General features: G+C 47.3%; 1 protein-coding gene across 1 annotated transcript; it reads left to right on the forward strand.

Moving 5' to 3' along the window:
• Positions 1 to 13940: 13940 nt before the first annotated feature.
• Positions 13941 to 17230, forward strand: LOC102068044 (dynein axonemal intermediate chain 7-like; the record flags this gene model as incomplete). Its single annotated transcript, XM_026796810.2, is given in 6 exon segments — positions 13941 to 14124; positions 15131 to 15345; positions 15935 to 16102; positions 16284 to 16391; positions 16945 to 17093; positions 17095 to 17230. Coding segments are annotated over 6 exon segments (945 nt in total), but the record flags the coding sequence as incomplete, so codon positions are not given.
• Between the last annotated feature and the right edge of the window lie 2 nt (positions 17231 to 17232).

The raw sequence follows: 17232 nt of genomic DNA on the forward strand, positions 1-17232 counted from the left end.
GGAACCAAGTCGGGGCGTGGGAAGCAAATAATCTGCCCCAAGTCCCCGTGGAGAGCATAACAAGGTGTAAATCACTCTCCCAAAGCAGAGCAGCAGCATCATCACCTCTGAGCTAGCTCGACAGCTGCAAATCGCCGGCATGAAATAGTTTCCAAGCTTTTGGTCCGGTTTTGGTTTGATGAGCAGTTCCTATGTCATCTGTCAGCCGCTGAGGCGACAGCCGCTGCGGAGGGGTTGCTGTCACAATACAGGCGGCTCGTCCTCGTCCCTGCTCAAGTCAGCCAGCGAGCTGCTGGCCAGGGCTGAGCCCGCGGCTGGAAAGAGCTCCCACAGGATTCAGTGCTGTGAAAGCAGCGAAGGCGTGGCTCGGCTCCCCCAGGCCGGCACGAGGGAGGGCTCGGGAAGCTGGGAAGGGCGCGGCGTGGCTGGCACCCAGCGATGCTGCCACGGGAGAGAGGGACACGGCAGGGCAAGGCAGGGCAGGGGGGACATGCCAGGGCTGCCGGCACACCGCCCAGGGGATGGAAGGCAGGCAGGCAGCCAGCAGGGTCTCCCAGATGTTACCCGTGCTCAGCCCTCGCAGGATCAGTCTCCCAGATGTTTTACATACCATTTCCTTGGAGAACAGGTTGAGCCCAGAGGGTCACAGAGCTGCACATTTGCCAGTGTGGTAAATGGGGATAAGCAAGGGCACGACCTTGCCCTTGGGGCTGTTTGTTCCTGCCTGAGGGCAGTCTCCTGCAGGCACAGCGGGTCTGGTGCAGCCCTGCTCCTGCCTTTCCATCCAGCAGCTCCTGACAGGTCATGTCAGGGAGCGGCTCATCCTGGGGTGCTGCAGGTGGTGACTGTGGCTGGGCTGAAGGACACTCACACCTCCTCTCCTCCCTCATGCTCTTCAGCCTCAGCTGTTGTCTTGCGGTCTTTGCTTTTAACCAAACAGAAATTTTCCCTTTGGAAAAGCAGATCAAACCCTCTTGTGATGCTGCCAGCAGCCCTTGTCTGGCCAGGAGCCAGATTGCAGACTGAGACCCTTAAAACACCTGCATTTTTTGTGCCATGGTATTCCAAATCAGCCTCAATGGGATTGACACTGGAGTGTGTTCCCATTCCCAGGTTTTTTTGATCAAGTTTCTGTGAGAGGAAAGAAGAATAAAACTACTGAGTGGCTTTGCTCACAGACACTCACACCTTGGAATGAAGTTCCTGAGCCTCTAATAGGAGATTTTTGTCTTTTTTTTTTTTTTTTTTAATGAAGCTGGCAGAAACAGAGAAATCCTTTTAGAGGCATTAGGACATTATAATATTTATTGATCAGTGTGCACCAATCCTGGTTTATGCACTCTGATACATTTTGCCAGTTGAGTGAAGAATGATAATAAACATCCTGCCCAGCAAGTGGATTAATCATGGAGATGTGATGCGAGAGTCATTGGAGCACTGAGGGAAATAGGAATGGCATGGAACCTTTGGAGAGAAGGCAGGATGACTGTTACATAATTTAAACCCAAAGTGAGGTGTTCTACCACAGACAAAAGGCCAGCAGCCCCCTGCTCTGCACAATAATGGCATAGCAGGTCTCTGCTTCAGCTTTCTCCCCATTCCAAGAATCCCTAAGGGAAGCTCCCCTGTAACTACAGCCGGCAGCAGGGAGACCTGGAAACATTTGAGTACATGGAAATGAAGTACTTGTTTGTCCCTTTCTGTAGGAACCTGAGATTGCAAAAGCTTTCCCTGGCCCAAGCCCAAAGTTAGAGAGTACTGAATTAATCATCACTGCCAAATTGGTTGGATCATATTGTAATGTGTCATGCTGATTGTACAAAATAATTTTAATTTCTATCACATTTAAATAGATTTAGCCATATTCAGAATTCAAATGCCATTTCAAAATGAGTATTTGTTTTTGAGTCGGAGGGAAAATGTTTGCAGAGAAAATGTCAATTCTGTAAAATTTTTTTGTATTTTTAATTCACCTCACCATATTTCCTTTTAGTTTCAGTACTCATTAAAAGTCACTTCTTCCTGCCAGAACCCCAGTTTGAAAGAAATACCAGAAAGCCCTGAGTCACTGGGAAAACCCCAAAGTAACTCCACCAATTACAGCAATGGACAAATTTTATAGCTACTAATAAGAACGCAGACCTGTAACACTGTGCTCAGCCAGAGCTGCCAGTTCCCATCACTCAGGTGGTTCTGATGCCGGTGCTGAGATCGAGTTACAAACACCCAGCGTTTGACTGCCCCCACCCCTCTGCTTACATTCACTCTAAACATCTGTTTCTTGTCAGCCTGATGTTACCACTCACGGCTATAAAGTGAAGTTTTCCTGAAGGAAGGGAAGTAACTGCAGCATTTCCCAGATCTGGTGCAGCATGAGACAAAATCCTCTGTGCTTCACACTTACACCCACTGTGGTGTGTGGAGGTAAATAAGGCAGCGAGGATACCCCAAACCCAACTGGACACTGTATTCTATGTAAATAAAGGTCATTTTAAGCCTTTCTCTCTTCCCTTGGTCCTTAAGGATATTTGCTATATTACAGCACTTCATGACTCTTCAGATGTGAATCACTCTTTAGTCAGAGGCCATTTGGAAGTAAAATACATTTAGGACTATAAACAGATGTGAAAGTTCATTTTCAGAAAACATGCCTGGCTCATTATTGATGCAGGGTTGCTCTTCCATGGTACTAATGCAAGATAGAAGATGGTCTAGTCTGAGCGCTGGAGCATTGTGGAGTTGGACATTTTATGTTTAAAAGTTTCCTCTTGAAGGGGTGAGCCATTTTGATATGAAACTTGTACCAGTCTGAAAGCAGCGTTTGTGTCCCCGAGAGTGCAAGGCAATGTGTGTTATCTATTGCAATCTGTTAGAGATGTGGCAGTTATCTTCTGTTAACTGGGCAGTTTTCTTTATCTCTTCCACAAACCAATCCTCCCTCCAGGGAGATATCTTCTGCTAATGGGCCATTGAGTGTCACTGCATGACTGATAAAATTACAGCATCCCATTGGGAGACGCTCTGCCCAAAGAGAAGAGCCAAGCATTCCTACCCGGATAGAATCTGAGATTTTGGGACATCAGGACAGCCTTTCCTACTGGATTCTCAGAGGAAAATCAGGCCCATCTACACCACCACTGGATCTTCAGAGGAAAACAACACCCTTCTACAGGATCCCTGCTCCAACAGAACCACACCTGTCACTGCAGGAGGACTGCAGCCACCATTTAATGAGATTGCTACAATCACCCTGACCAACAGGGTGTCAGGTTTTATTCTGACTCTGTCAGTGTTGTTTTGTATTGCTGCATTATTTATTTTATCTTTATTTTCTTCCCCAATAAAGAACAGTTATCCCTGCTCCCATGTCTTTACCTGAGAGCCCCCTTAATTTCAAATTTATAACAATTCAGAGGGAGGGGTTTGCATTTTCCCGTCCAGGGGAGCCTCCTGCCTTCCCTAGCATTCACCTGTCTTTTCAAACCAAGACAGTGTGTCTGTCTGAGATTTCTGAGCCACCAAACTGGCTTGTGAAACAGGCAGAAGTCCTCAGGTAGAGGAATAGGCCTGGGTACATTGCGTGCTGGTCAGCTTCACCACAGCAACCATTAAACAGAGGTTTTTTCTTACTTTATGTGTTGCAAGAGGTTTCGTGTTTGTCTGCCTGAATTCCAGACCTGTCTGGTTTTCCTGCTGGTGGCATCCCTCCTTAGTCCTGCTTAGGTCCGCTCTGGGCAGAGCTCCAGACTGCGGAGCCAGAGGCCAGAGCCCAAATCTCAAGGATTAGCAGATGCTTAAGCACTGACCTTGCCAGGTGCTAGAGGTGCCTTATGAGCCAAAAATCCCACAACACTTATGCAAAGCAGAAACTACTCATCCCCAGGGAAATTTATTCCGCTGTGGGATGGGGCATGAGAGCAGGATCAACAAACCCACCAAAACACCAGGGAAAAACAGGTCCACAGAAGATTTTCACTCCCCCTGAGACAACCAATGCCAGCACACAGCACTTATCGAGTTTAGAGTGAGTATTTAACCGGTGAAAGAGAGTTCTTTTGTTCACACTCAGAACTGCCGATGTTTACTGAGGTTTTCCGGGTTTCCACCAGGTTGTGGGTGGCTGAGTTAGTTACGGAACATTTTCTGCAGCTCATCCTCTCCTTAAAGCTTAATGGTCTTTCAACAGCTCATACGTCCTCCCGGGCATTGTGTCAGGTTAAATGTTGTTTGATTTCCATTTGAAAAGCAGAATTAGTACCACGGGTGTAATATTTGCCGTTACCTCTAATCATTCATCCTTAGCCACCCCTGGACTGATAAGGAAGGAGGAGCGGGCAGGGAAACCAGAGCGGTTTTCCGTAGTAGCCATGGAGTCAGTAAACACGGCGGGGCTCTCAGCCCTGGCCAGTGTGTAAGGCACTGCTGTGTTCACCTGCCAGCAGGCAGGGCTGCTTCAGCCCACAGGAGGAGGGAAAACACCTTTGCCTACAGCAGCAGGGTAGGATTAGGGATTAATCCCACTGCCGTGACTGGGAAGCGCAAACAGTGAAGACAGGTACTTCGTTTTCCCTGCTGAAGAGGCCGGAGCAGGTGCAGCCTTCGGGCTGGTCAGGAGGCTCCTGCTGAGGGGACCCGTGGCTGTGGCCTGCCCTGTGACACTGCAGTGACCGTGTTCTCCCTGAAGCTGCTCAGGGCTCGCCCACTGCAGGCGGCTCCTCTGAGAGCTGCGGCAGTCGGGAGCCTCCATCAGCGCTTCACAGTTTTGCTTTCCCTGGCTCCAGAGAGAAAATAGCCAATCTGGAGGAGGTGAACCAAAATAAAATGAAGCTAAAACTAAGTGAAGCTAAAGGCAGCAGAGGTGTGCACAGCAGTAGTGGTGTTTTGGGGGTGGTCAGTGGGACAGGCCACTCCCATGAGTGTTGTGCACAAGTGAAGTCCAGAGGATCTTCCCCAAGCTGTGGTTTCCATTTTCAAGGGAAGCACAGAAGCTCACGCCCTCCCCAGGTTTCCATCAAATGACTCCAAGGTAGCAAATGCCAGGATGAGCAGGGGCCACAGCTCCAATTTTGTCTCTTTTGGCTCCAATTTTGATGAGCAGGGGCCCTGGGAGCAGCAACAGTGGGGACTTCCCTGCAGTGCATCAGCACTGACAGCCCAGATCTCCTGCCTGGAGCCATCCCTGCTGAGGGCAGAGCTCCTGAGCCAGCCTCTTTCCAGCCCTTGTACTCTGTGAGGAAAGGCACCTACAAAAGGAGCTCCAGCTCCCTCCAAGAGTGGCTGAGCTGGGGATATTCCCGGTGTGGATCGCAGGCAGCTGCAGCATGGCCAGGCTGATCTCTCAGTGCATCCTCCCCCCGTCCTCCCTGCTCCCTAAACACTTCCAGGGCTGGTCTTCTCCAACCACAAACACCACTGGCATGGGCAAAGTCCCCCCTGTGTTTTACAGCCCTTCTGCTCTGTTCAGCTCCAGGCCCAGTGCTTGTGGCCAGGCACTGCTTGCTGCCCAGGGCTGGTGCTCCTGCCCAGGGCACAGCCACCCCACTGCTCCCACAGCTGGAAATGGCCCTGCCAGCACCCCTGGGGAGGGAGAACCACCCAAAAACCACAGTGCTGCTGCTGCACAGGTAACCACGGGAGCACTGGGATAAAAAATGGCACAGAGACCTGCAGGGGAGTGAGGCTTTGCTGAGGGCAGGGTGCAGAGTCCAGGAGCTGCCCCCAGCAGCTGCCCTCACACACAGCTTACCTCCTGCCAGCCTCTTCTGTTTGCCCTGCAGGGAGCTGCTCCCAAAAGAGCAGGGAATTAAAGCAAACAGGAGCTGACCTGGGGGAGCCTCTCAACATGCCAGGCTGTGAACCATGACAGCTCCAAAGGGGTTTCCCAGTGCTCTCCCTGGAGTGGCTGCCAGCATATCAGGAACAGGAGCCAGTGCTCTCAGCTGTCACGGTCACTGAGCCCAGAGGTGCCCTTACATGCTCCAATAATCTGTAAAACTAACAGTGGAGACCCCTCCTGCCCTCCTGGGGCCCTGAGGACTACTGAGACATTTCAGGCACAGGGGCATCTTCAGTTCCCAGCTGTTAGCTTCAAATTTTGGACATTAAGGATTTCTCTCAGGCACCGATGGCTCAGTAATGGATGCAAGTTTTTGTTCCAGCAGGAGGCCTAGAGGTATGATCTGAGCCACCCAGAGACATTTATTTGTTTCCCTCTATTGGCTCACCTTCTGTTTTTCCCCCAGTGAATGAATCAATCAATAGGATTATTACAGTACAAAAGAATATATGTTTGAATTTGCACAATGTATTTGAATAATCTGGCCAGGGTTTGGCCTGTGTGCCCTGAGTTCCTGTGGTTAACACAGAGCTACTGCACACATGCACAGTGCACCTGGCTAATTCTGCTTGTTCTTTTCCACTCCAGAACCCAGCTGTCCTCCCTGCTCCAACAGGATTCTGTGGGGTAACATCACCCACAGGAGTCTGCCTAGGGAGTTGATCCGGTTGCTCTGTACCTGCTGACCCCTGCAAGAGCACCTCCTCAGCATCCCTGTGTGTCCAGGTGCAGGGACCGGACATCTCATTGCACACACCTTGGTCCTGCACAGGACACTGCCCCTCAGCCCTTCCTAGAGCTCCCAGCTGTGCAGCTCCAGCTGTCCCCTCTGTCCCACCCTGCAGGAATGTCATGGGGCTCCTGGGGAGTGCAGCCAAGGAGTTCCATGGAACAGCCCAGGTGATCCTGCCTGTCCTTGCCACAGCAGGCAGATCACTTCACCTGCACAACTTAATGGCAGCTAATCATGGCATGGTCCACTGGCTGCCTGGTCAGGCTGCCCCTTCCAAAGGCCTTGGAAAAACACATGGTGTTTGGAACAGCAGCGGTGACTTCAAATGCCTGCCTTACACAGCTCTTCATGGTGAAACAAGTGTGAGAAATTAAAAAAAAAAAAAACCCTAACATAATAGGGTTCAAAAACAGCAGCAAAGTTTTCAATTTCTTAATCCTCAAATCCCTCCCCCACTTAAAAGAAGAAAACATTTTTTTGTGAAGAAAAATTAAGGAAAGGCTGAGGGGCAAAAAAGCAGAAAAGAAAAGCCACTGATACCTGTGTGCCTGAGAGGTTTTTTGCAGGATGTGGATTTTGAGGGATGCTGTGTCTCAACCTGAGAATCACAACAAGATGCAGGGAATGGACTCTTCCTGCTTTGTCCTGAGAGCAGGGAGAGACAGAGAATTATTTTAAGGTCACTTGCACAGTGATGTGTGGGCCTGCAGATCCCATTTTCTTCCCCCTCCAAATGATGCCAGGGGATCACCTCACCCAGGACTATGAGACCATCTGGAAAATATCATCCAGTGCATTATTTATTCCCTGTGCCAGAGGGATATTTATAGATAAAGTAAATAATGTTGTCACAGTCCAAACAAATAAGGGAGACTGCAAGGCAGAGGAGTGTCTCCTCCCCTATCTCTGTGCTTGGCTTTGCCCAAGGAGGGCCCAGCTGGGATCTTTTAAGTCCCTTCCAACCCAAATCATTCCACGATTCCATGATCCTCTCCAGCCAGTTTTGGAGAGCAGGTGGGAGCAGTCAAACCAGTCCGTCACAGGACCAGCTCCCTCTAAGTCCCTTGCCCAAATCTGCTCCATAAAACCATGTAATGCTCAAAAGGCTGTATATTTTTGACACAAAATAGGGTAATTTCAAAGGAGTTTCTCACAAGAAGTGAAACCCTTCCCCTCAGCTAAGCAGTTCAGGTTATTATTCACTGTTTGGATCCAACCCACTGAACAAAATACTGTCTTTGCCTTTAGAAAGGAAAATCCATTGAGCAAGTTCAGGCCAGCTCTCATTACAGGCTTCCTAAATTTATTCATGGAAAATTAAATATTTTCTTTAGATAGGTAGATAGGTACATATCTGTGTCTCCAAAGTGGTTTCAGGCTCTCAGTTTGTAAACTAATGGATAAAATTCCCTTTGCAGCACTACCTAGTGTGGCTCCATGTTATTATGGTCATGGAAACGAAATTAAGAACATGTGGCTGACCTTTCCCAGCTCAGGTTTGTCTTCCCAAAGGAAGTGTGTAGAATACCAACCACCTGGTTTATCCTGTATTTCCTTTCCATTGGAGGTTTATTTCACCATTCCCAGAAGTGAAGGAAATCCTGTTTCAACACAGCCTCTTCTTGTCCACTGGACCTGTGCTGGAATCACAGAACAGAATATTCCCAGCTGGAAGGGACCCATATGGACCATCAAGTCCAGTTGAAGGAGGGAGGTATTGGGTTTGGGGCCCTTGGGATGTGGCCCTTTGCAAATGACAGAGAAACAGTGATGACCCCCATGCTGGGGGACACAAAGCAGGTAGCAGAGAGGAGAGGTGGGAGAAATGTTCCTTGACAGTTTTGAAGTTTAAGCAAGAATCAGAGTTCTGTAATGTGGATGACCTCATGTTTGTGTTTTGGTTTGGGTTTTTTTACGCCCTGTATTTTGTACTGCTCTTCCAGAGTAGGTCTGTGGCGTTCACATTCCCTGAACATGATTCCTTAGCCCAGGATTTTTCTCCTGGGAAGCTGAAAGGCAGCGAGAAGCCCCCCAAAAAGGGAAAACAATTCTTATCTCATTTGCTTCTCCTGTGTTGTGCTCATGTGAAATGTGTTTAGAGATTGTTTACCCAAAAGTGATTGCCTGATCAGACTCTGGTGTGAGTTGTTTTGACTCATTGGCCAATTGGGGCCAAGCTGTGTCAGAACTCTGGAAAGAGTAATGAGTTTTCATTATTATATTTTTAGCATTCAGTAAGTATCTTTTCTGTATTCTTTAGTATAGTATAGTATGGTATTCTTTAATATAATATGGTATAGTAAAGTAATAAATTAGCCTTCTGATAAGATAGAGTCAAATGCATCATTCTCTCCTTTTGTCGGGGTTGCCTGCATTTACAATATAGGGCAGTACCTCCAACTGGAGAATAACAAAATAGCTGTTATTACCTCCTCTTCTAAAACCAGGCCTGCATCCTTCATGTGCTTTGGGCTGACTGTTCAGGTGCATCAGCTTGTGGACTGAAAGAAGGAGGATGTTGCAATTGAGAAGAAAGGATTTACTCCTTGGGGTTCAATTGTCTGCAGTTAGGGAGAGGAGAAGCAATTATGAGCAATTCCAGTGCCTGACCAGTGCACAAAGCCAGTCCATCTCCCTGGGATCCACATACCATTCTGCTGTAGTTAGGTGTCAGATTCAAGGAGCTGGAGTCTTTGTTCTTTTTGGCAAAACACTGGACTTTCCATAGGAACATCCAGCACCTTGTATTTTTGCTGGGTGACTAAATGACAGAAGATTCTTTCAGCAAGATCTTACATGAAGTTCCATCTTCTGCTTCTCTGCAAATGAACTTGGTCGAGGCTCAATGTATGGATGCAGGGGAACAGGGAAGAGCTGTCACCAAGTGTGTCCAGTGCTTGTCCTGCTGTTGTCTCCTTCAAAAGAGAGCCTCAGATCAGATCCCACCACTTCCAGGATGTGCTTGGCACAAATTCAAGCATTTTGCTGCCTGCTCAGAATGCCGTTTTTTTCTCTTCTCTCTCTGAGTCTTGCAGTCCTGAAATGGAGCACATTCCCCACAACCAGCGTGGAACACACCTGTTTCTCCTAGGGAACCAGGGTGTGGTCATGGCATTTGTGTGCTGCAGTCTCACAGCCTTGCCAGATTTGGGCCCTGGAGGCTCTTCCCATATTCCCCAAATGGATGGAAAAGCAAAAACTCATGTATGTTGATGATGATTAAACACAGCTTTCTGATACTATGTAAATAATTTTGATACTTAGTCTATGAGTCACAGGCATTTGTAAAAAACTTCAGCCTTTGTTTCCAGCAATCCTATCCATCTGAAAGCATGTGCATTTCAAAACAGGTCTTCTGTGTGGAAGATACATTAAAATTAAAAATCGTGTATTCTGCCTTATCTAGCCTGTTTTTTTCTTTTTTTCTACAAGTTCTTCAAACCAGGTAACAAAAATAGTTTAGTTCTATTCAATCAAGTTTAGTCTGATTTTTAAAATCCTATTGCAGAACTTCAGTGTTTCAGGCTGCATGGTATCAAAATATACTTTATTAGACAGGAGGGCTCTTTGGAACTTCAGTCATTGGAATGTTCTTCTCAGTCCTAGCTTTTAACAGCTGGTTTCTATGAAATGTAAACTTCTACCACTGGGATTTAGCATGCTTAATTTGTTCAGCATATAGGTACCATCTCAGTCAATAAACAACTCTTTTTCACTGTCATTTTTTCCACCTTCCTGAATCATACTGCATTTTAGTCTTTAATTCCAGGTAATTTTTCTTTTTTAAACAAACAAAAAGCATGCAAAACTGCATTTCCTTGCACATGTAGGGCACATGTAGAATGCATCCATGTTATCAGAGTTGTAGGAGTGTGTCAGTTTTTACAGAAGAAAAGATGCAGTTTTTACCTCAAGATCACATGGATTTACTTGAATGGTGCAGAGTAGATTTTCTTTCTGAATCCCTCTAAAAAAATTAAATGCTGTCCTGTGAAGCTGGGTTAGCCCAGACTGAGACACCAGGCTGCAGTTCCCAGGATGGCCTGGGATAATACACAGGAATCACCAGGGTGTGTTTCACAGCTGGAGCTGGAAGAGGCTCGCATCTTTATCTTTCCTTCTTCCTTCTCCTCTCTTTTCCTTTGTCTTGCACTGTGATGGTATTTCTTTGTCCATCTCACTGTCCTTTTGCCTGTACCTGTCTGCATCTACTGCTCAGTCCTTTTCCCTCGCTGTACTCTTCTCTTTATAACCCTCTGTTCTGCTGCCCATCCCTCTCTTTCTCCATCCCTCTGCTGCTCCTTCCCCCCACACCCACCTGCCATGGTCATTTTCTCTCTCTGTCCTTGCTTCCCTCTTTGTCTCTGTATCCCTCTGTCCTTCCTGTGTGTTTGCCACTCTGTCTTTTTATTTTTCCTTCTTGTGTACCTTTTTATTCCCTTGTTAGGGAAATTAATCCACAAACACCAGAGGTAATGTCCAAAAAGGAGACAGAGGAGTCCTTTTTTGGCTTTATTCGAATAAAGGGAGAGGCCATGGGGCATTCCCCTGGGATATCTCAAATTTTTGGAGGATGCAGCCTCATTTTTATCCTAATTTCCTGGCTGCATTTCCCTTCTCTCTTTCCCCATTGGCTGAGGTACTTGAGAGGTACAGACTCCCTGATACACCTGATACTAAAGATTTCCCTCTAATGTATTTAATTTTAATTGATATGGAATTTAGGGGTTTTTCTTCCTCATTGTTTCTTTCATCTTTCAATGTCTTACTTCATTTAGCAGCAAACCTAAAGTTTATTTGTAAAAGCAAACGTCTTTTTCCATTCATCAATCAGTGGAATCCTTCAGATTGTTTCTTTTATCTCCCAGTGCTAGTTTTATCTACCAGCAGACCCACAGCTTGTTTGTAAAGACAAATCTGCTATTCCTCTCACCCTGTTGCTCTGTCCTGTTCCCTGTGCCATTGTTTTTCACTGGATCCTTCTGTCCCGTTCCCCGTCCCTATTCTTTTTTAACCCCTCTCCATTGTGCTGCCCATCCCAGCTGTTTTTATTTCATCTCCATTCCGCCCCCTGTTCTTCCTTTTCTTCCTCTCTGCTTTCATTCCCGGTTTATCTGTCCCTGGTGCTCCCAGGGAGCACCAGACAGCAACCAGGAAACAACAGACAGAACAAGAGGACACAGTGTCAAGCTGCGCCAAGGGAGATACAGGCTAGAATTAAGGAGGAAGTTTTTCACAGAAAGAGTGGTCAAATACTGGAATCATCTGCCCAGGGAGGTGGTGGAGTCACCATCCCTCAATGTGTTTAAAAAAAGACTGGATGTGCCATGATGCCATGATCTAGTTGAGGTGTTAGAACATGGGTTGCACTCGATGATCTTAAAGGTCTCTTCCAACCCAGAAATTCTGTGATTCTGTGATCGCACTGCTGGATGGGTCCGTGAGTGCAGGTTGGGATCCTGGGGCTCCAGCCCCGCCGGGGTCCTGCAGTGGCAGGGACGGGAGGATGTCACAGACATCTTTTATGAAAAATCCTTTCCTTAGGATTTTTCCTCCTGAGAAGCTGGGAGGCCTCAGGAACAAAATGTAAACAATGGTTATCTGCTGCTGTGGAATGCAACAGGTGCATCTGTGATTGGTCTCATCTGGTTGTTTCTTATTAATGGCCAATCACGGTCAGCTGGCTCAGACTCTCTGTCTGAGCCACAAGCCTTTGTTATCGTTCTTTCTTATTCTATTCTTAGCTAGCCTTCTGATTAAATCCTTTCTTCTATTCTTTTAGTATATTTTGAATATAATATATATAATAAAATAATAAATCAAGCCTTCTGAAACATGGAGTCAGATCCTCATCTCTTCCCTCATCCTGGGACCCCTGTGAGCACGGTCACAGGAGGAGGCAGCTCCAGCTGCTGCCCGAGCATGGGAAGGGAGTGGGAGCTGCGGCCCCAGCCCAGGCACGCTGCCCCTGGGCCGGCCACCAGCCTGGGACAGCGACACTGCGCTCCAAAGTCCCTTCCAACCCAGGCCATTCCACGATCCATGGAAACACTGCAACACCTCCATGTGCATGGAGCAAAGTTTATAAATATAGGGATGTTTTGTTAACATTTCTATTAATGATTGTTAAATCATGAGGGAAGATAACAGGACAGATAGGAAAATGGAGTTTGTCCCTACACTTTTTATTTATTATTTATGCTTATGGACATGCTTATAATGTTCCTATAGATATGGATATTATTATACATATAATATCCATATCTATGGTGATATGGTGATATTTATGGGTGAGACACACAATCTTTATGAATCTGCCAGGCTCTGGGGAGATTTATTTCTTCAGAAAATGATGATTCCAATGTGTATCATGGTAGGCATTGGTGTAGTATGGGGTGGTACTGAGTATTACCTGAATGGTGCTTAAAGTGAGATACCTGCTCTTGCACCTTGTTAAAAGAGGGGCTAATTCTAGAAAATAAAACTGTTTGTCGGTCTCACATGAGTTGCAAATTTCTCCAGTGTTGTGGTGTTGTTCTTTGGTTTAATAGAGTGAGTTTTCTTGTGGTACTGACTTAAATAAAACAACTGCATAATATTGACATAATTTAGTTCCACTTCACAGCATTTTAGAGTTGCCTTTTTTTGATTTGGTCTCATTCTCTCAGAGCAAATTTCATAACAATTATAGTAAACGTTTTTACAATATTGAACAGTTTTTTTCTTGATTCCTGTAAACAGTAACTTCTCCTGTACCATCCCTTGTGATGGTTTATGAGCTGTTTGGCTTTTTTAAAGAAAATATTTATGGCCATTTTTGTCCACAGTGTTTCTGCCTTTCACTAACATTTTCCAATCCATTAAACCTTAAATTTATAATTTTATATGATATATATGTATTTCTTTTTTTCCCTATGCATAATTATCTTTGTTATCTGAAAATTGTATTTCATGTTAAATCCCTCTTGCTCCTCGTAATTATCATACGTTTTTCACCTTCAGCCCATGACCTTTTGATGCCTTATTTTTATTTATTTTGACATATGTGATTTGCTTCATTTCTTTTTGTATCAATACAATCTTACTAAACCTGCCTAGAATCTACTGTACTACTGTGCTTGTGAAATTCTTCTGTGGGTAACGATGGACTCATTCTGTCAGTAAAACCTTATTCCCACAGAAAGCACTTGGAACTGCAAATCCAAAAGCTCAGCCCCAGTCCCGAGTGCTTTTCCTCGCCCCGCTCCTGCTGTCCCGGTTCCAGGGATGCCGAGGAGCGCCAGCAGATGGGGCCGGAACGCTGCACAGGGAAGCGCTCCCGGCACGGCGGGACCGGCACAGGGCGATGCTAGCGGGCCTGAGCCCCGCTGAGCTCTCGCTGTCTGCTGCACTTCCAGAGGAAGAGGCCCCGCTGCAGGAGGAGCCGGGAGGCGGAGAAGAGGCGCCGCGAGTTGTGGATTTGGAGCAGCTGGTGCCCGTGGGGGGCGTGTTCCACATCTCTGTCCTGCGGCTGCCGCCCCAGGCCCAGGACGTCGGGGACTGGATCATGGTGGAGGTGAGGGAGGGCAGGGAGCAGCTCCTGAGGTTTGTCACTGCTGTCACATGCACTGCACACGAGTTCCTGACAGCAAACTGACCAGGCAAGGTTTGCAAATCATCAGTTTTTCACACCTGAAAGGTGGGAGCACAGTGGTACCCAAGCCCACTGCTGGTTCAGCTCCAGGCCCGGCAGGCTGCCTGAGGACTGTGGGCACTGGGTTCTGGTTTCCTCTAGCACCGCCCTACCCCACAGAGGGCACTGTGGAGCTGGAAACCTTTAACAAGCACAATTCCCAAAAGGCCAAACCCAGAGGGCAGGGGAAGAGGCCCAGGATGTTCATTCCCAGCCTCCCCTTTCCTCTGGCCCTGTGGGACAGTGGAATCGCAGCTGCCTTTGCCTGACCTGCTCCCGGTGCCTGGGGCTCTGTGAGGAATGGCCGCGCCCGCTGGCCCTGCCCTGAGGGCGCCTGCAGCAGCTCAGGAGGGGCCGGGGCCTCCCAAGGCTGCTCTTCCACTGCCTCCAAAGCTGGGCTTGGGCACCTGCAGGGTTAGCAAACCACTTGAAATGGGTGTTAGAAAGCTTTGCAGTGTTAGATGAACTCAAAGGAATAAACCTGCATTTTCTGAAAACACCTTATCTGTCCTTTTCCTCTCTTTCCAAAGCTGCTGGATGTTGGATTGGAGGAGTATCCATATTCCCCAGGAAAGGCTGAAGATGGCACACAGGAAGCAGTACAGATCACCCTGAGGCTCCCTGATAATGTGATTTATTTTAAAGTGCCTGTGCTAGTCCGATGGCATTTGAATAGTGGAAATTATACCTGAGTTGGACTGCTGTTACAATCCAGCTGTAAAGATAAGGGCCAGTTTGGAGCCCAGAAATAGTTCGGGGATGGCAATTTTAACCAAAAAACCCCCAAAAACCACAAAAAATCCCCAAATCAATTACTTTTTTGGTTTTGTTTACTTCAGCATTACTGCCAGAAGCCTTCCATGTACATCTTTCCATCCTCTTTGTCCAGGCCAATGGTGGAGAACTGATGGCATCAGCAAGATAACCTATGAAGCAGAAGAAAAGAGGATCACCTTCAGCATGGGTGGCTTTTCTACAGTAGCCCTTCTCCAGGATGCTCACCTGAACCTGCCCTATCAGGCCTGGGAATTGCACCCTACTGGTGAGGATGAAGGACTCTTCACAGTCACTGCAGTCTTTGCAACCATTCAGATACAAATTAAGGTACTGTCAATAATTTTTTAATCAAACATTTGCAGATAAAAAGCCCCATAATTATTGTCTCTGATTAAGAATTTGAGATGCTTCTACAAGAGTAATTTGAATCTCTCTTCCTTTCCAAGCACTGCACTGGTTATTTAATTTCAGTTATTTACTATGAGAAATAGCACATTTCACATAGCAGAAATGTGCATTTGCTCTGGAAAGTTTCAGTCAGTGCTTTGCTGCTGGTTTTGCCTTGCTGCATTCAAGCCTGTTCCCCCTGTTAGAGAGCTGAAAAGTTCCTCTGTCCTCCTGCTCTACCAAGAGAAACACAGGGAGTTCTAGCAGCCTCATGCTCCTTGTTTCTTCCCAAAGTTCAAGGTACTCATGATTATCCATCTGTTCACTGGTGTATAAATCAGTACACCAGGGTCATTTCTGATTCCTGCACAAGGCTGGCTTTCTTCAGGATCTGTAAATGAAAGGTCACAGCCCAGAGTAGCAGATGATGTGGGCAATACCCAGCATAGCAAAAATATCAATATTTGAAGTCTAACCCAGAAAGGAGCTTCCATGACCAGTAAGTTGCTTTCACTGGTTTGTACAACAGGATAATCAGTGTATGTTGTCTTCAGTAGTGGTGGAAGAGAAGGAGGTGCTTTCCCACATCACAGGGAAATGGATGAGTCCTGTTGCCCTCAGAGCAGCTTTGAAAAGAGCTGGAGTGAACATTTTCCCAGCAGAGCACTCTCCCAAGTATGTCCCTGTGCCCAGGAAGGTGAGTGCCAGAGGTTCCTGGTGGCTTTTCCCTGGTTTTCACTCAGGTCAGCCTTTGCTGCCCTGGGAGCTGCTGTGCTGCCAGCTGAGGCAGGGCTGAGTAAAGCAGGCTCTGGCCCTGCTGGAGCACAGGGAGAGGAGAGGACAGAGATGTGTTTGTCTGGTTTGTGTTGTCACTGCAGGGTGCCCTGGCAGAAGTGAGGGCCTATGAACAGATGGCTCTGCTGGCAGCTGCTTTTGCTCACAGCAAGTGGAATGGAGAAGCAGGGCCAGAGCAAGTCGTGTTCAAGGTTTGTGGAGTCCCAAAGTTCCAGGGCAGGCCAGCACTGAGCCCATCCCCGGTTAGAAACAATCACCTCACCCTGGTGGCTTCAGCCCCTGCCCCAGTTCAGTGTCACAGCCTGCCCTGAGAGCTCTCAGGGACACAAACCTCAGCAGCAAAGACACTTGCTAAGGAACATGGAACTGAGGAGTCACCAAGGGAGGCTTTAGCCAGAGCTGGGGTGACAGAGCTTCCTGCTCTCCAGAGGCCCCTTGAGAAGCAGCTGTCTGCTCTGCCAGCTTTGTAAAGAACAGCTGGGACTTGGTACCTGCCTGTAGGGTTTCTTTTGCTCCCTGCTGCAGGGGAGGCAGTGAGCAACCTCTCTGCTGGTTTGTCTGCACCTGTAACTAAAACACATGGTTAAAACTTTTGCCAGCCAGACAAACACCCCCAGGTGTGGCTGGAGAAAGGCAGCACACCCACTGTGAGAGCTGCAGTGGCTGTCTCACTCAGGTTAAATGCATGGGACACACAAATATTGGAATTTGTGCTCTGACAGTGGCACAGGCTTCCTGCAACAGGTGAGTGAACATCTGACAGCAGGTTCTGCCAAAGGCAGCCACTGGTCTCTTTTGATGTTCGATGGTGAGAAAGTGCAACACCTCAAGCTCACTGAAACCAGTGAAGCTTTTTCAGAAGAGGTGCAAGAAGAGTCTGAATTTCACTCCACACTACCATACGGTCAAGGATTCTGCCAGCAATGAAGTGGAAAAAGTGGAAAGAGCTGGCTGCATGTTCATTGATTCTGTGTATCAGCTGCTCCTTGCTACCAGAGTCTTGGCATACTCTTAGATACTACTGCATGCTTT

This window comes from Zonotrichia albicollis, chromosome 4, assembly GCF_047830755.1.
Source record: "Zonotrichia albicollis isolate bZonAlb1 chromosome 4, bZonAlb1.hap1, whole genome shotgun sequence".
In the NCBI taxonomy this organism is placed as follows: domain Eukaryota; kingdom Metazoa; phylum Chordata; class Aves; order Passeriformes; family Passerellidae; genus Zonotrichia; species Zonotrichia albicollis.